General features: G+C 38.7%; 1 protein-coding gene across 1 annotated transcript in view; it reads left to right on the plus strand.

The window, feature by feature from the left end:
* Positions 1-20087, plus strand: part of nxph1 (neurexophilin 1) — an 80109-nt gene extending 60022 nt beyond the window's left edge. The window contains exon 2 of the mRNA XM_084739865.1: positions 18049-20087. Coding sequence (XP_084595991.1) covers positions 18049-18804 — 756 coding nt within the window. The 3' untranslated portion in view covers positions 18805-20087. The remainder of the gene's footprint in view (positions 1-18048) is intronic.
* The last annotated feature ends 518 nt before the right edge of the window (positions 20088-20605 follow it).

The raw sequence follows: 20605 nt of genomic DNA on the forward strand, positions 1-20605 counted from the left end.
TTGATCCTTAGGTGCTGTATCAGTGTGTTACTGCTGCTTGGTTTTGGTCGATGGGAAGCCAGAGAGGGATTCTGTCTTGTTTAGGTGGCCTCCTGCTCTTGGTGTTTACCTGAGCCCACAAATTTACATTAGGGTGATATATGGGAAAGTTTCACAAATATTAACCATCATAATTTAAATATTCATAATTCAATTTATTATGAATATTTTTACTATTTTTGCAGGTCATCAGTTCTTTTTTGTAAAGTGGTATCAAATCTCTATGTTGGGTTTATGAAGCTGTAATACAGTTGGCCACTGAGGCAAAGCCCATCCTCACCAGACGAATGACCAAACTGCAACCGATTAACAATTTGAACCATGCACTGCTGTCAGAGCTCCTGCAGCCTGCCCGAGCTTCCCTCAGTCTGGGGAGGAGGGGGCGATGGGAAATAATTTGCTTCAACCAAAGATTGAATATTAAACAGGACTTCAATCTATATAATAGAACATCTATGGCTCCAACTTGCTAATAAGACTTCTGTACTCATTTTTGCACGCACAATATCTACATATTGCTCTTTTAAGGTCCAGTGGTACTCTCCAACGGTCATATATTGTTTTGAGAGTCATCAACAATTGATCTGTTCTGTCATTTAGATATAAGGACATGATGCAAATTGCAACAAGGCTGACAGACAGACTGACTGTGTTATTTGTTTGTGTTTTCTGCTCTGTTGCTGGAACTTAAGGTTCCACTTAAGCTCAAACTTTGGCAGGCTGTCAGGTGACTCCGCTCCTGACTCCAGTAAAATTTGTTGTTCAGTTCCACAATTCAATCAACATTGTTTTTTGGACTGTCTAACTTTCTTTTTGTCTAATTTTTGATGTTGTATATGAGTTTTGGAACACCACCTACTGCCCTGCTTCAAGCCAAATTACATCAACAATCAACAATTGTCAGTCATGTTCAGCTCTGGGAAATAGCTTTTTTATGTGATAAGCACGCGTTGCTTTATACGTTTTACAGTACTAATTAGGATACACAATATTATTTTTTTGTGAAAATATAATTATTCAGTGTTATAAATGTAAGAACAAGTGACAAAAGTATGATTTTTTCCTTGTCTTGCCACAAGTACACTTTCTACAAGCTTTACAGAACTTTAGCTGTTTTAGTACATATATCCTGGTGAATGGTAAACTGAGCTGAAGCTTAATTAGGCTGTAATTATTGATGCATTAAAGCTGGGACAGGCTGGGGTACACTTCCTCCTCTTGGCTCTGTTTTTAGGCTTTAGAAAATCTAGCCTGTGATGGGAGACTTTGGCCAATCACAGGTCAGTACGATACTTGATTGTTGCTTCTCATTCCCAAAATGTCAGTATCTGATGACCTGGGAATGAGATTCAACAATCAGCTATTTCTCTACAGAATTGCTTCCTACACCATTAATGCGTACACGATGTGAGTGTTTCAGCTGGTTTTGTCCTAATTTTAACTACTTTATATTCTGCTGGGTAGCTTAATCCTTAATAATATATCAGAACATATTATGTGATTAATATTTTGTATTTGTAAACTGACCTAATGTCAGATAAATGTCATGGAGTAAGAATTACAAAAAACTGAAATACCAAAGTAATGTGCAAATACCTCAAAATTGTACTTCAGCACAGTACTTGAGTGAATGTACTCACTTGCATTCCACCACTGGTAGTTTCTATTAAACTAAGGCTCAAGGCACTGAACCCCAAACATGGGAGCTCGGCAGTGTGTGTGTGTGTGTGTGTGTGTGTGTGTGTGTGTGTGTGTGTGTGTGCAGGTGGATGTAACATCGGGAGGCAATCTGTTCTGTTCTCAGGTTAAAAGCACATTATATGAGTAGTTCATTTACATTTTGAATTCCTACATACCTCAGCTAAAACGCTGGCGCTGTAATCTTGCAGGTAGCTTCTGACTGCTGCACAGATTTTACTGCCTGCTCATTTCAACCAGGAACTAAATGAAACACACCTGGTTCTGCTCATGATTTTACTTCATCCACTTCACTTCATGCAGGGTTCAATCTGACTGATCTTATGTCCAGCACATTAAAAGAGGACTTGAGCTTCATCAGTGTGTGTTTACAGGTGTCGGGGAGTACTCATGCACATGTGAAAATAAAGCTGTATAAAGCTTTTTGTGGCTCCAGAGGAAGCTGTATGAGGTCTGATAAATATCCTCAGGTGATGTCAGCTGAATCAACATCAGTCTGCTCTCTACAAGTCTCACAATGAAACTAATCTTAAAAGATGTGAGCTCACCTCTGCTGCAGACCTGTACAACCAGGCTTCTACCAACATAACACGTGCCAATATCTGACCCAGCTGTCAGCTGTGGAGGAGCATTATGGGTAATGTAGGCACCAGGCTTTGAAGAAGTACAATAATGCATGGAATAATAATATACATCGATATTCATCTTTTTTTAAACAATCAAACATAGGCTGCAATGAGTGCAAGGGCATTGATTAGAAGAGTATCAAGATTAGACATAATTGGAAATAATTGGAAGAGGAATTATTATTATTGTTATTATCATTATTGTTTTTTTATTGCACATTTCAGGAAAAAAGTCAAAATGTCAGGAAGAGAGTCAAAATGTAGCAAATAAAGTGGAAATGTCAACAATAAAGTCAAAATGTTGAGAACAAAGTAGAAAATAATGAAGTCAAAATGTCAAGAATAACGTTGAAATGTTGAAAATAAACACAGAATGTTAAGAATAAGTTTGAAATGTGGAGAATTAAGTCAAAATTTGGAAAATAAAGTCGAAATGTCACAATTTTGAGTATCAGTGCCGAGCATAGAAAAAATAAACTCAGGATGAAAGAAAAAGTTTGACTCTGTTCCTGATATTTTGATTTTATTCTTGACATTTTAACTTTTTGCTCCACATTCTTCTATTCTCCACACACCTATGTTTATTTACTGACGTTTCAACTTCACTTTTGAAATGCAAAATTAAAAAAAGAAAAACTTCCCTAACCCTCCTATCACTTTTCCTTATACTCTTCTGTACACCGATAGATGTTTATGAGTAAAGAACCTACATGAAGAAGCTGTATAGTTCATAATTTGTTGAATGCTGATACTATACTCTCCTGTCCTGCCTGCTTTCTGCTGCAGCACACATTTCATCTTTTAAAATCCAGTCTGACTGTACCATTACACTAAGTATAAATCACAGACAGCCATCAGACAGCCTACATCAAACACTCACACACACACACACACTGTGGCAAATGACCTGTGACTGGAAACAGCTGAGACATCTATCGGACAACTTGACACTGTTTCATAGCAGCTGGTATAAAGCTGAGGTGAGAAGGTCGAGCAATATGTGAAGAAGACGGGAGGGAAGGGGGAGTAAATGGTGAAGTTACAGAGAGCAAAAAAAAAAAAAAACAGCTGAGGCAGAGAGCAGGGAGCAGTTTGTGTTGAGAGGGAAATAACCGCTTTATTTTTAAAGTTGTATTGAGGTTGAAATGTTTCGCTTGAGAGGAGCTTGACACTAATTAACACCCAGACATAAGATAAAAACGATGTATAACACAATATTCAGTCTGGGTGTTGGTACCATAAAGCAGCAGCTGCCCAGCGTGCAGATTTTATGCACTGGTTAAAGCCGAGGATTTAAAATCCACACAAATATCTCTTTATGTACCTGATAAATAACAGAAATAAAAACATATTTGTCATTCACTCAATTTATAGCATACATAAGTGTGGAATTATTGTCCTGTTAGCACATGTTGTCAGTGTGTCACCAAGTGTCCAACACCACCAACCACCAGACATGCAATTCATAAGTAATGACACAAGTAAATCCACTGTGACAATTTCTGGCCTGAAAGGCCATTAATGCTCTCCATAAGGAATATTTTCTTTGATTCTTACGTTTTAAAAGATTTAAAAATATATATTTCATGAGCTAGGATAGTACGACGAAGGGAAACTTTGGACAACATAGCCCCTTTTCACACACACAAAATTAGGCTAAGCCTAGGGTTAAACAATTCATGCTGCACTTCTTCTATCCCTGGTGAAAATGTCTGATGGAACAGTGAATAATGTTAATATTAGAAAAACTACTAGAATGATAACTTAAGGGCTAACCCTACTCTGATGCAGAGCCAGAGAAACCTGGGCTAAAGTCGGGGTTAGCCCACTTTGGAACGTACCAGCATTGTGTCAGTATGACCGAGATCTTAGCCTGGGGCAAAGAAGGCTTATAAGGGCTTTTTAAACTGCACTTAGCACAAGTTTAAAAGCATTCTTAGAACCTTCATAGCCCTTGACAAAGTGGGCTAACCCTGACTTTAGCCTAAGTCTTGTTTTTTTGCCCTGCCCTGGACCAAGGTACTCTCTGAGTTTGTGGGGTTATTGCCCAGAAAATCAATTAAACTCAGGGCCAAAAGATGCCAGAGTGAAACAGGGCTAAAGGCTGTTACAGAGTAGTCATGCATCATTCTAATGTTAACCTTTGTTACTGACTTTTACACTGGGGCTACAAGAAGGACAACGTGAATCATATAGTCCTGGGCTAAAGTTAACCCTGTGTTAACAACGTGGAGGGCTTGTGTTACAAAGAGGTTGTCATTGATAACAATCTGTGGGTGAAAAGTGAAAGTGAAAAGTTATCCCAGGGTTAATTCTTAACCCAGGGCTACAATACATTCCATATTGTCCCCCACCCTTTGCATTATGTTTGTATTGTTAATAGTTCATCATTGTGGTAATTTGATAAGGTACAAATATATATTTAGACACTTCACGACATTGTGAAGGCCCACTCACATAGTGCTTAAGTGCTTAGAGTTTGATTTCTACTTCATCAGAACATTTAATTTTACCTCCATTTGTTCATTACAGTAAGCCTAATTAATGTTTATTGTAGATACATACAAGTTAAACAGTATTTGACTCACACATGTTGCCATTAGAAAAGTTTTGAGATCTTTTCACACTGCACTTAACTCCAGGATAAGAGAGCTGTCAGAGTTAATCTCAGCGCACTGCACTTTTTCTAGCCCTGCAGAGTTAAATGTGTGTTGGAGCATGCGACTAATGTTTACATTCTAACATTTTAGCCCGGTATTTTGTGTATTTTCAGGGGATAACCCCACAAGCTGGAGGGTAACCCTGTCAGAAAACTCTAGGTCTTGGTTAAAGTTAGCCCACATCGGAATGTGCCAGAATGCTTTTAGACTTGCACGGGCTACGTGCCAGGTGTGACAAGACCTTGGCACATTCCAAAGTGGGCTGAAACTGATTTTAGCCCAGGGCTAGGGCTTGCTGGCCCTGCACTGGAGCAGGGCTAACTTTGAGTTTGTGGGGTTATCCCCTGAATATAGACTTAACACAGGGCTAAAAGGTTCCCGTGTGAAACAGGACTTTGTTACCTTTATCCTGATGTGGTGTCACTTTAGCAAAAGGGAGATGATGTTTAACACCTTTATACTACATGTGTGGGAATTGGTCAAACCCAAAACGTGGATTTAAGATGAACTCAAACCTGACTTTCTATCTTCTGTTCAGCAAAGTAATAATGTGGATTAAACTGAGAAACAATTTACAGCTGATGTTAATGATTAACATTTGACTTGAATGTTTTTCCTTGTAAACCTCTCTGTCTGGTCAAACAAATGTTCATCTCTTTGTCTGTCATCTTGGTGGGTTCACTGCTCATGCTACAGTACGAGTTCAAGTTCTAGTGAAGTGAACTCAGAGCCTTTGAGACACCTGAAGGTCTGGGGCCCCAGGGCAGTTCCCTACTTCTCTGGCTGGTAATCCAAATTTAGGATTATAAAAAGCACCTTAAAGCCTCAGACGGGTCCTACCTGCTGCTTTTGCATCAGGATAGCAGAATATCTTCCAGTTCAGGATTTCAGAGGTGAGAGCCAGAGGCCAAGTTTTTCTCCCAGCAGCTGTCTGCCAGGACTCAGTCACACGTTATGTGTCGGACGGCAGTGGAGCAGCAGCACATTCCCCCTGACTGATAAACACCCATGTCTTTAAAACTTCACACCCTCCATTAACAAGTTGTAGTCCCCAAGCTCTTGGAGCATTTAATAAAGATCCTCTAGAGTTAGAAAAGACAGAATACAACACTCTTCACCAGCTGAGTAGGACTCGATCTGACAAGCAAACAGATGTGTAAAATCAGCGCAGTGGTGCTCCACTCTTCACATTGTGTGTCTCAATTCAGTAATCAATTATTCTGGCTTCCATCCTGTCAGGTGTATAAATTCAAGGTTTGTTAAATTATGTCATGCATTAAACTTGTGTATTTCTTTTAATGAAAATAAATGGCTTATTTCTGTGACATCAGTCTTGAATGTAAAAATGATGATTGGATGAGAGGTACAAATAGTCCGTCCCCATCATAAAGACTTTAGGTCATCTGTGCAAGCAGCTTATTACGACCCACATTTACGTTTGTTGTGAGCTGACAATGGTTATTGGCCATAATAATGATGAGGGAGCAGTATAAAGAGTGAGCAGGAGGTGATGTGGACAGATGGGTCAAACACAGGAAAGACTGGGGTTCATATCCCGTACAAAGCCAAAAGTCAAAGTTGACTTTTTTTTTAATGTTTTAAGTTTCTTAAGTTACATAATGTAAGTCTTATACATTATTTAGGTTACTTATGTCACACGATGTACATAAGATACTTCTTCCTATTTTTATAGTTCCCCCGTTTATAATGGTTATATTTTTTATATTACAATTTAAATTGTTAATATTTTAATATTTCTTCTTGCTGAATTTCATTTTATACATTTTTTATTGATGCTTCTTTTTATTTTTGCTATCCTCTTTGCTACTTTACACCATAAATTTCCCTGTTTTGGGACTAATAAAGGAATAAATTATCTTATGTTAATTGAATTCACAGTCTTTCCCAGAGGTGAGAAATAACTAAACAGACATCAGTACTCTTTTTAAGATCAGATTAAAGTCAAGTAAATGTTTTACTTTTTTACTTTTACTCCCTACATTTTAAGACATATATCTGTACTTTCTACTCCTTATATTTTCAAAACAAGCTCATTAATTTAGTTTTAATGTATTTCAGGAGAAATATTGATTATTTTATTTTACATCATTGCACACCGCCTTCTGATTTCAACCTAAATGGATGAAACAATAACACCTAGAAAAGATGGTTCCAGGTGTATGCATCAGTGTATATCACACACAACAGACATAACAAGATGAAGACGTAACAATCAAAAATTATGTAAAAGATATAACAAGATGAAAACTTTGTAAAAGACATAAATCAGAAATTATGCATAAGATATAAAATGAAAATTCTGTAAAAGACATAAAATGCAAAACATGTAACAACAATGTAAAACACGCAGCAAGACAAAAGAGATGCAACAAGAAAAAAGATGTAACAAGACAAAAAAGGCTTACGCGTTTCTGCACAAAGCCTTCATCAGAGCGTTTGTGACGAAGGCTTTGTGCCAAAACGCGTAAGTATTTGTCTTTGTGATGTGAGCCAAATAAATAACTGAAATGTGAGTATTTTGTCCTCCCAGACTTGAGATGTGCTACCTTTTTGATCTTTTGGAGATGTTTACTGGATTTTGGGTTTAGCACTCCACTGAGAATCCCATTGTTGAAGCGCAACCTTGGCGCAACCAAGACAAAAAAGACGCTAAAAGATGTAACAACAAAATTTCTGCAAAAGGCATAGGACAGAAATTATGCAATATGCAAAACACGTAACAAAAAAATAAAACATGAAAGATGTAACAAGACAAAATCAATGTATAATATCAAACAAGACAGAAATGACCCAACAACGAACACCATATACCAAGACAAACAGGAAGTAACAAGACAAAAAACAGAACAACAGAAAAAGATGTGACAAGACATGAAAGAAAAAAATCTAACGAATAGACATAACAACATAAAAGACGGAACAAAAGGAAAAAGACGAACAGAACAAGAAAGTCAGAATGAGACACAAAAAGATAAAACAGACAGAGAGGGAGATTTGACCAGTTAGCTTTGCACAGGTATAAATGTCCTTCAGAGGACAACTTTTTACTTTTATACTTTGAGTACATTTCAGAGCCTGTACCTTTTCACTGTTACTGGAGTAAAAAAAGTGAAGTTGGTTGGTAAACTGTCCAAACTGTGACTGTTTCACTACATGTTCAACATGTGACTTACATAACGAACTTAAGGTACGATGTTGCCTGTCACTGGTGCTCTCCAACAGTCTGTTGTTTTTGGAATCACTGTCAGTTGAAGTATTCTGTTGTTGAGGTAGGAGGCCGTGTTGCACAAACCACTGCAAAACATCACATCAAACTTTTGAGAGCAGTCAAGAAATTTAGAATTCCAAAGTGCTCTGCAGCATGTGCAGAGACTTTAGTAAAGAATTCATGTTTGGACTGAGACAGAGACCGTGCTGCTTGCCTTGCCCAGCAGTCTTCCTTGCCTGGGGGCAACCAACTGGCTGTCTGGCCGGCAGTCAGGTATCTGCGAGGCCTGTGCTGGCCACGGCGCCGGCCATGTTTACCAGATGCACCGCTCCCTCAGGTGAGCGCACCACAGCTGGCAGCTCCGGGATCCAGCCAACCCGCTGGCCCTCGGCCCGAAACGTTCTGGATGATGCCTGAACCTGAGAGCTGCACAGATAAACATGTCTGTATGCAGCGCAGAGAGCCCACCCACCGGACAGGACAAACAATGAGTACAGACAAACAGACACACGCTGCACGCTTTATTCTCAGTAGCAGTCGTATCACAACACTGCAATTAGCTGGGATTTAGACAAGTGTAGTTCTTCAATAGTGTAACATATTAAAACATTATTATATCAATAGCAGATTCTCTTCAGAGACAGAGTGGTATGAATTCCCAGGGGAACATCTTTGACCTAATTCAAGCAAGCTATTATGCACAAAACCAGAATAGATTGTCTAAAAATAATCATTTAGGGAATGTTTCATCTGCCTGAATTGACTGAGTTGAACGAAGTCTGCTGGTTTATTGTAACAGAGCAACATCTTAAGATGCATTGACTTTGAAACATTACATGGAGCGTAAAGGGGCAATATTCTTGGCTTTCCAACTGTCTTATGTGAGGAGCCAAACCAACAATGAAGGTATACATAAATGTATTTTGTGTGTATCAGAGCCTGATTCATCTGTGCCTTAAGGTAGATGTTTTCAAAAAGGTTTACCTGAGCGGGTTGTAGGGGGTCATCAGAAAAAGGAGGAACAGAGTATTTTAACTTTTATGGCAATTTTTGGAAGTTCAAACAAGAACAGACCTTGTTTGACTTCCAATTGACTAATTATCTTCAAACCTGAAAGTTTCCCCTAATTGTGAGTCTTTGGTCTAATGTCTATTTATAATGGAGGTTCATTGCTTTCAAAACTATGAAAAGCACATCAGTGAGCTACACTGATGCACTGACACGTCCCTTCAGCATGAACATGGTCAAAGACATTTATTTTTTAGTCCATCCTTCATACACATAGCTTTGTTCTGGACATCAGAATCACTATTTAGAATCATGATTCTAAATCCCCTTTCAAACAGGTCTGCTGTTGTTCTAGTTATGGTGCTGTAAGAATGAATTAACCAGTTAGACCTCTGAGGGGAGGATTTAGCTACATAGCCAGCTAGCTACTTCCATGCAAAATACTGAGAGAAAGATTGGCACAAAAAATGTCAAGAACTGTGAACGCAACTGATGCAGCAAGTCGACTCATCGATAAACATCTCAAAATGCTGTTTCCTCAATACCTGTGGAAAACATTAATGAACTCCTGGCTAGCTAACTGCTAATTATACTGTCTGGACAGCCTGATCTCACAAAATGGTTTATGAACAAGACACTAATGTCTTAAGTAATTTTGCATGTTATTATAACACATTTTTTGCTTTATGCGTGTCATATCCTTTCATCATTTAATCTGTACTGACGTATACAGAGATCGCGTGTCATTTTATGAACAAATGTGTGGATAGAATGTGATAGATTTCAAAAATGTATGCAACATCTTATGAAGAGAGACAGTCCTCATATGGAGGAGGTGGGGTTCCCCAGAGGACGTAGGTGTATGACTTATTTTAACTTTAGTACGTTTACTTAACTGTAATGTACTTAAAGGAGAAATCTGTAATATATTTACTGTAGTAAATCATAAAATGACCACAATGTGTCATCAGAGATCAAGGACATATGTTGAGTTAAAATAATAACTTCACACGAACACTTCAGCTGCGGTGTCCCCTTTGAAATTTGTATTCTAGATTAGAATAACTGCTCTGTATGTCTGTTTAACATTAATCAGAGTTCAAATTAATGCTGAATTTTTGCTGAATGAGTAAGTGTCTGTTTATGAGCTGTAAGGAATCATTAATAACCTTGTAGAAGGAGTAAATGTTTATAATTGTTAAATTGAGCAAAATGTAAATGAAGTTTGGCAGACAGTGAGACAGGCAGCCACTAAATGAAACATCCAGAGTGTGTTATTTCAGAGCAAAGAGCTTTTCAGTATAACAGGCTGAACTTAACATTGACTGACAGTTGACAGTTATAAACAGCTGATCAGCTGACAGTGGAGGACTCGTTCCCGCTTGTTATTGTCAGTTTACGAGGTTGTGCACATCCTGCGCTCCTGTTGAGCAGCCTGCCTGTCTCTGCCATGTCTAGGGAGGAGGGGGTCAGGGAAACATCTTGCTTCAACCATAGCTTGTTTACTGAACAGGAATGAAACCTATTTAATATACAGTCTATGGCAAAAAGCTTAGAATTCATACACATGACTCACAAAATGTCCTTAAAAGTGGTGTTATTTATACACTATCTTACGTTGGTCTGAGGGAATATGTCACTCACTATTGACAGATTTGGGCGACACAAAACAAAGTAAAGGTGAACAGAAATCGGCTCATGAACAAAATGTCAGCCTGAATGAAGATGGCAAAACAAAATGGCAATTCAGTTTGATGATCAGACTAACAAATATACAGTCCTGCCACTGTAAATACTCACCATGTGCATTAATGCACTGTTCACCCAACAAACACACCATTTATCTCTGTAACATTTGCTAAAATGTCCAGCTGTTGTAGGAAGAAGGTAACTGTCCAAAGAACCCAGAGGCTCAAAAGGCCCTCAGTTGTTCATGTGGTTATTACTTTGTGGTTTGACACTATGCACCAGTAAAGACCAATTAAAAAGTGAAAGAATAAAGACTCTGAGGTGGCTCCTGCATTCTTACCCAATATATTTTTTTCCATTGGGGTGCAGAGCTCATTTTGTTAAATGAATGTCCAGTTGATCTGGTCCTGTTGTACTGAACTACAGTACTTGTACCTGTGCTTTGTTTTTTAATGTTATGCTAAACTTTTACTCCACTTCATTTCAGAGACAATATGACAATATTAGGTGTAGTTACTTTTACTTTCTTTTGTAGATTAAGATTTTAAAAATGCATAAATGTGTAAATGAAATATGAGGCATTCCTATACATGACATAGTGTATGTATACATTAAAATTACTCCTATCTCTTCCAGCATAAAAAAGCATCAGTAATAATATCAAAACCCAATAATATAATATGCAATAATGTAAGATGAGTACAATTTTCAATAAAGCCATTCATGAGAATTGTTAAAAAAAAACAAAAAAAAAAAAACTTTAAGTTATTAATACCAACACTCTAATTCCATTTTCCTTGGTGAAAATGTATCTATTAAGGATTTATACACATGAAATATATGTCATTTTTGCTTTAAGTTTTTCTGATTTTCTTGCTTTCATTATTTGTCCCAGACAAGAATTCACAACTTCAAACAATTTAAAAATGTGATAAAAGTCTTCAAAATCTAAAACTAACAATACCTACTGACAACAAAGGTACAAAAATGTGCTATTATAATCATTTTTGTTTGAAATGAAAATGTTAGTCTTTTAAAGTTGTGTCAGATTTCTACCACAAACTCTGTTTTATTATTTTTACTAAAACATGATTTAATCAGGCATAAAAAGCGTTACTAGAGCTATACCCTAAGGACCCCTGTCTCACTTCCTGGTTTAAAAAAGGCGGGAAATTTGTTCAAGCACTGGTAAACTTTCTATTTTTAGACAAATTCATTCAATAATATTTCTATCAGATGTGTCTCAACCATAACATGTCAACTCTGTAGTCCTTCTAAATCAAAGTTAAATAAGAATTATGGTTTAAAAATGTTATTTTGATTAACATTAAGAGAACTCTGAGACACTTTAAAAACTAAAATGGCTGCTAACGACAACTATGCTCGGAAATGAAAAATGCAACATTTTGTCAATTCTGTAAGACATTAAATCTGTCAGATTATCCATTTGACCAAGTTTACATCTACGTTATATATAAAAAATGTAATCACCAAGAGGTCGTCCTGTTACAAGGTATAATAGCCAAGAGTTTGATCTTTTAGAATAGATTTTCAAGACCCTAAAAATATGGTTTTGGCCCAGTTCTCGAGAATGAGTCAGGTATTTACATGCAGTGGTTTATTTAAGTCCATCTGCAATCATCTTCTGCTGCTTAAGATAAAATAAAATCATGTCTGATGCTGCTGTGCTGCTGGTTTGTATCATATTTTTTTATTTTTCAGCTGACTACATGTGTGAGGACTGAATTTCTATGAGGATTAGAAGAGAAAAATATGATTTCCCTCAAAGCAACTGCATCTTAAGCACTTTGTCCTCTGTTTTTAGCTCATTTTATAATAAATTCTATTGAATGCACGGTGAGAGAAGGGACTTTTCCAGATCCTTTTCATAAGCAGGCATATTATCATAAATCCATTCCAATGTAATCCTCAGCCTGCACCAACCTGGGAGGTTCTTCAGCATGAGAAGGCCACCTCACCTGTGTGAATAGGAAATGATTGCTGAGTGTGTCTGCCTCGCGCAGCCAAGTGCTTTCTGAGTTTAACCCTTCAGGCTAAAGATAGATCCCTGGAGACCCTCTTCAGCTCCACTCAGCGAGCTGTTAACTTCACTCAGCTTCTGTTTGTTTCTTTCGTTTTGATTTTCCTCAGTAGAACACGTTCTCCAGGGGCTGACTGGTTTATTATTTAACGCTCTGTATTTAGTGTACAGTTCTCTCTGAATGTAATACATTGATTCATTGATTTGTTCCTCTTAACTCCAAAGCTTGGCTAATGATGTGTTGATCAATTAAGAATTAATTGTGGCACTTGATTGTGAATATTACTTTCAGTCATGTTTAAGTCATGATTGTTAGTTTTAGTCGACATAAACTAAACATTTCATTGTGCATTTTTAATTATTCTGTCTTATAAGCAGTCTGAGGCATCTTTGATGTGTACAGTTACCATGGTTACCAGTGTTATTCTCATCTATCAGGACATCAGCAGCAAAGGCACTGTTTATCTGTGTATACCAGACTGTAATACAAAGGGGTTTCTCTGTAGATCCAGTTCCTAAACTCTGGCTGTTTGGACAGAGCTGCTAACTCTCTGTGGCTCTCGCTCACTGGTCATTATTGCAGCTACCTGTTTTCTCCATGACAGAGCAACATGATCATTCAGAAGCTGGCTTCACTGCGGCCTAAAATACCTGATTTCATGGCAGCTAATATAAAAAATTGTGACACATGTTGCAATGTTTTTAGCGGTTTTTTGCATTGTAAGAGAAACTGAAAATTGCAAAGAAATGTTTAAATTTTTTGAACCAAAGGTAACTCCAGTGCTCCAGTGAGAATTCAACTGCGCTCTGTACTGAATTCTTACCAAAAAGTCTCAGGATTATAAAAACCCAAACAACATATGCTTTATTTGTGCACATGGGGGGACATTTCACAGAGGAGCTCCCACTCAGTCAAAACAGCAGTGCGCAGAGCGTTGAATGTTGGCGTGGGGGACTACTGTGATTGGTGGAACTCGTGGAAATCTATGACAATTGGTCAAATTTGTGGAAAAGTTGTGGTAACTGTACAAAATTGCAAGGTGGTGCAGAATTCATGGATTGAATTTGTGTGAATTGTTGTGACTGCAACATTGCAGCCTCCTGGAGGGACTGCACTACATGTGGGCAATACTGCAACACTGGGCTCTGTCCCAGTAGTAAAACTTGTTACTGTATGGTACCTGTATGATGCATACAGTTCCTGTGTTTTTATGCTATGGTCGACAGTTGGTAGCAATTGTCTAAATCTGTTTTTTTTTTTTTTTATTCCCCTCCTACAAATGTTGAGCAATTGTCACCAAATTTGGTAGGAAGCATCTCTGAAGCAAGGCGGAAAAATGTACTTTTACTTATTTTAAATGTACTAATATTTTTTAAATTACATACCGAAAAAAAAAAAAGCCATATCTCCAGTTCGCTTTGTGTTCTTACAACCACATTTGGAGGCCCTATATATTGTTGAATAAGGTTGTGTTTTTATGCTTGGTTGTTTTGTTGTCATTTCTCATTATTGTTTTAGTGGATTTTTGTATTCTAAGAACTGGTGCATTATAAAATGACTGGCATAACATTACTGAAATAGAAGAACCTGCTTATTAGGTAAATCAACTACTGATACACTTTTTTTCATCATCTTTGTAAAAATTTTCACTAAGTTACCTCTGGTGTTGATAATATGACTTAAGACAACACTGCATAAAATTTAGCATTTTTTAAAATTCATACACTGCTGTGGTGAATACAGCTTTGTTATGACGACATTACTTCTGATGAGAAACTAGTGGGTTGAGAACTTTGTTAACACAGCCAAACATCAAGCAAGTGTAACAGCACAGCACGAGATGTAGCAAGCTGCTAATGTTACTGACTAGTCCGACAACAAGAAGGCCAGCTCGCCGTCTGTCTGTTCTCGCCAACCAGTAAAAGCGAGTCTCACATTTACTCTTGTCTGGCGGCCTCCTGCTCAGTTACTCTCTTTTTCTCTTCTTAGCTTTTTCCTTCAATGTATCTTTGTCCCTGCCACGATGGTTACCTTGCCCGGGCACCTGGCTCCGGTTCTGGCACGGTGGTGCGGCACTCCTGCCCTGTATCAGAAAATAAAGACCAACCGCAGCTAACTGAGCTAACAGCTAACTAACTAACAGCAGCTACGTTTAGCAGCAGTTACTTCACTGTCCATCAGGAAACTCTATATCAGAGAGTTGAGGCAGAGCAGGAAAGAGAGGGAAAACCCAAAAAAATTTTCTTCATAAATGATTCAATTTAACAAAAATCAGTGACGTAGTTGGTGGTGTGTGACCTGGCGTTCAACACTTTTTGCAAGAGTGCAAGAACTTTTAGCCTCTTGTACATCAGTGCAGCATCACAGTGATTTTGAAGTTATTCTAAGGTTGGATTGTTACATAATTGCTTTAATTGTTTGATAACAGGCTTGATGTAGGTGTAGGTTTCACTGAGACACAAGACACATACTTTAACTTTTTAAACTTTTGAGCAATGCAAGCGACTCTGAGGCTGCAGTTGAGAGAAATTCTGGTGAATGTCTGCGCCAAATTTTGCAAAAATCCATGTATTCATTGTTAAAATATTTCACTCCCAACCACAAATGTGAACCTCATGGTGGCGCTGGTAGAAATGTCAGAGCCAACATTGCTCATCCTCCTGTAACCATGAATGTCTGTGCAAAACACAGCAATCTGTCCAATAGATTTAGAGATATTTCAGTTTGGAACCAACAAGCTGACAGACCAAGATTTCCTTCCCTAGAGCCAAGCAGCTAACATGACTTACATTTGCATATGTAGCTCAATTTCCCAATGTCAGTTATTTAGTGCTGTGGAAGGAAAGACTTGAACAAAGACAGAAAAGAGACAACAAATATACACAGATCTTTTAATTAACAAATCTTCATCCTTTCTTTTATGTCCTGTAGATTACAGTTGGGATTTATATTAGAAGTAATTCAATACAATCACTCTTCCTCTCAAGCTTTAATCCTAAACTCAGAGTCTCCTCTGAATCATATCTTGATTTTTATCCCGGTTCTCAGTCTGTGACACACTTCACAGTGCAGGTGTTGTCTCCATGTAACAGTATGTGTAAAGCTTTCTGTATGTCCCCATGGTGTTGAGAGACGCGCTGTGAGGCAATTCAATTCAAAGGGCCGACTGATTGGTAGCGAAACCTTATTTTCCAAGTATTGATCCTGGGGGCAACCCGCAAAATGCAAAAACCTCAGCAAGACGGATCTGCTGTCACGTTTTACAGTAGAAATCAGGCAATCAATGTCACATACCTCCACCAAGGCCTGTATGAGCCTAATTCCACTCATCGGCGCTAAATAGTGAAAACTCTTGGGTTCATCAATCATCAATTCAAGGAGCACTCTTTAGTTAATAGTCTGGTCTTTACCCGCTGAGCGGCCACTGCATTTATCTGTGCGAGCCAGCGGATACTCCCTCTATTTGACAGAAGGAGGAGATGGGAACAATATGTTTCTCTATTCTCTTTCTCGCTCAGCTTGCTCCACTATAATTCCCAATTTGTGCCTGTCTGCTATCATGATTTGAAATTGAGGCTTGCAGCAAAGATTGATTATCTCTAACCCCAGTGGAATACATTTGATTGGTCAATTTTGTAGAAAACTGCATGCTTGACTGTGAAAGTCAATATTTCCTGAATGATATAGATAAGTAATATCTCATGACGCATCATTTCACCCAATACAGAAGCATGGTCTTGTATCGGCAGGGTCGCCTCAAGCATTTCTGGGGCTTTAAACTGAGAACTCCCTCCTGTGCTCCAAGCCTTGAAATTTCACAGGATTCTTTAGGTGAGAATGGTGGCAATTAGGATGTAAATGACTAAACAGGAACACAGCAAACCAGCAACTCTTTTAAAAAATAGTTGTTTTCTTACAGCACCCTCACCTATCTAGATTGTTGACTTCCTTGTGTTGCTGGCAAATTTGCTGCATGCCGTCACCATGGAAATGTACATGTTGGTCAAAAGTGCAAGGAGCATATTCCAACTTATATGTCACTTTATTATTAGGCAGCATCCCCTGGTGGATGTAGTAAGCATGACAGAAGAAGTGTAAGGAGCAAGAAAGTCCACATTTGTGGAAGATGTGGTGGATGGATGTCTCAAACAAGCACAGGACTTATTTTTAGCAGTTATTCTAAATCCAAAACTGCAACTGTTATCTCGACAACCATTTATCAGATTGACTTTGCACGTGTTGGGTGTATTACTGAGGACCCAAGGGAGTGCAGTGTTGAGTGTGAAGTCAGTCAAATGATAAGTTCTCAAGAACAGCCACCGCAGCCCTCGACAATGCTTCAAGAAGCACTTCAGGGGCTGAGCGATCAGCCCACCCCAAACAATCGTACATTCTGAACACCCATGCCCCGAACATGCATGAGTTAGCTGCTAATTATAGGGATAACAGAACTACTATCTTTAAGACTTAGAAAATATTTATTCATTATTCACGTATTTGGATAACTCAGTTCTCCTTAAAGAAGTTGCATACTTGCCTAGTCACAAATTTCACATTTTTGTGTTCTCTGCTCCCATGATATGCACTGACTCTTAAATTTCATTAGTACACAAGTTATTGGAGTCAATTAACTGGCAGTGACCCAAATTACACTTTTTCCAGAAAACATTCTTGGATATTTAACATAACATAGTGTTACCAAGTGTCAGTTCATCTCCTGTGCACTGTCGAAGTGCCCTTGAGCCCTTGAACCCCCAGCTGCTCCCATCATCCTTCACTTTCCCACAAGGGAGAGCTATTTAGTCCTAATGACTGATGTTCTTCTTAAATGTTTTACGAAATTTGTTCAACACGTTTGTTGGGCATCAAGGATATAGAAGAAAACAAGACAGTACACTCCACAAAATAGCCATTCATTAACTAAACTCGCTGCAGTCTAACAAGCCTAACAAAGAAAATAATATATAATTATTTAAATGATGACAATATGGAACAAGGAATTCATCACATTAATCACACTAAATACCATCTGACAGATGTTTTTCTCTCTTCCACAGGTTACAAGTGCCCACGCCTCAAAGTCGGACATTGTCAAGTCGGGAAGCCCCAAATCCACACTAAAGCATATATGGACAGAAAGCAGTAAGGATATGTCCATCAGTAGGCTGTTGTCACAGACTCTACATGGCAAAGAAAACAGCACAGCCTTGGACCTTCGCTATGACACTCCAGAGCCCTACTCTGAGCAGGACCTGTGGGACTGGCTGAGGAACTCCACAGACTTGCAGGACTCGCGGCCGCGGGCTAAGCGGCGGCCAATGGTCAAGACGGGAAAGTTCAAGAAGATGTTTGGCTGGGGGGACTTCCACTCCAACATCAAGACGGTCAAACTCAACCTGCTGATCACCGGGAAGATCGTGGATCACGGCAATGGCACCTTCAGTGTCTACTTCCGCCATAACTCCACAGGCCAGGGCAACGTGTCCGTCAGCTTGGTCCCTCCAACCAAGATTGTGGAGTTCGATGTGGCAGCTCAGCAGTCAGTCATTGACGCCAAGGACTCGAAGTCCTTCAACTGCCGCATCGAGTACGAGAAGGTGGAGAAGGGTGCCAAGAACACGCTCTGCAACTTCGACCCATCCAAGACCTGCTACCAGGAGCAGACCCAGAGCCACGTCTCCTGGCTCTGCTCCAAACCTTTCAAAGTCATCTGCATCTTCATTTCCTTCTACAGCACCGACTACAAACTGGTGCAGAAAGTGTGCCCGGACTACAACTACCACAGTGACACTCCCTACTTCCCCTCTGGCTGAAGTTCCCATGCACTCACGCACAGAGAAGTGGACGAGTGGAGCACAGACTGGGGCCTCTACCCATACCAGAGAAACGTGTATGTTAGCCGTACTGTCCCTAAACATGTCCATACCAGAGTGTCAACCATCCCAACTTATTTCCCAATTTAATGTTCTGGATTTTGCAGTGAGAGCAGTTACCTTTAACTGTTGAAAAGTTGGTATAAAGGACTGTAAAATGCTTAAAAATTACCTGAAAAACTCTGTGATTACTATGATTATTATCAGTTAGAATTTTGTTGTTCCTTAGTTATGTTTTGTCCCTGTTGAACAGTGTGTAGATAGCAGAGGCTTATTGGTCCTTCTGGGATTGTTATCACGGTTAAACTCTGCCCTTTGTTGTTTACTTCATGTTTAGTTCACACTTCTTTTCAAACTTGATGTTAATGACTTTGTTTTTTCTCTTTTAGCATATTTCATATCCAATGCTTTAACTCTCTGGACTCCAACATATGGACTGTTCGCCCCTGCTGTGCTATTTACGCTCTGCAGTTTATCCTGCATAACTGGAAAAACAAAATTAACTCCTCATTTAAAAAGAATTATAAAAAAAATATGACGTTTTTACAAAATCCGCAAGGCAGCTGAAGAGGACAGTGGAGGTTCAAATACAAGTTAGAAATGGAAGGCGGTCCCTGCCTGTGTAGGGCTGAGCTGGAACTGAGCAGGCTTCTCCCTCAGGCGAGTTTGAGTCAGGAGAGAAAATGTGTTAACACGCTCAGATACTGTAACACTGTCGATCTTCAGCTGTCGCCAGTGTTCCTGCTAGTGCAGCTAGATGTTGAGTTCGTCGGACGATCAGTTCATTCTGGGCTGAATGAATGTCTGATCGCCTGACTGATTGTTTGTGGGGGATGGGGCTTGCTCATTGTCACTTAATATATCAAATGTAATGTATTGAATTCTATATCTTAGAGCCTAATTTGTATGAATGGTTTGTATTGTACATAGTTTATCCCAATTGCGCTGCTTCTGTACATGCCCCCCATGAGCTGTGTGTTTACCCCCTTACCCGCTAAACCCTCTTGTTCACTCCATTTATGCTTGTTCTTGGTTCCTCTAACAAAGAAAATGACGTTGCTGCCCTAGATGTGAATTTCATGAAAACAGCAATCCTGTACAGAAGCTGTAAAACTGACTAAATATATTAAAAGTATTCATTGAAAGTTTCTTTTTTGGGGGGGAAGGTTGGGCCTGGAGATGTACATATGAATTAAAGAATACAGTAAATTTTATCAATTGAATTGTGGTGTGTGTGAGTTCTTTCTGAGTCAGTGATCAATTGTTCAAGTCTGGTTTTATATCACTGCACCTCTCAGCTGGTTGGAGAAGAATTAGCTACAACCCCAGGCTCCTGTGTGTGCTAATACACTGAATCACAAAAAAGTAGTTCCCAAGAGGCTTTACAGAAGAATTAGGCAGCACAAAGAAAACTGAATTTACTATATTGTGCACTAGAATGTAGATGGTTACAGTATATTATTACATGTTTTGGAACTTGTTTTATTTTGGCCCCAAGCTATTTTTAATCTGAATCTTGAAAGATACATTAAGATTGTTTGTAGAAAAGCAGCAGCAAATCCCTAAACCTCATGTTTCATTATTTTATATTCAAATTCAAGAACAGTTAGAGAACTTTTTTAAAATGAGGTTTTTCAAATATGTAGCTATCCAGTCCAGAATATATTATTTTGCATGTATTTATTGTAAAATTATAACTGGTGCCAGCTATGGCAGCACCAATGTAGGCTACATCAGCTGC

The sequence above is a fragment of the Lutjanus erythropterus genome, chromosome 16, assembly GCF_056507025.1.
Source record: "Lutjanus erythropterus isolate fLutEry1 chromosome 16, fLutEry1.hap2, whole genome shotgun sequence".
Classification (NCBI taxonomy): Eukaryota; Metazoa; Chordata; class Actinopteri; order Lutjaniformes; family Lutjanidae; genus Lutjanus; species Lutjanus erythropterus.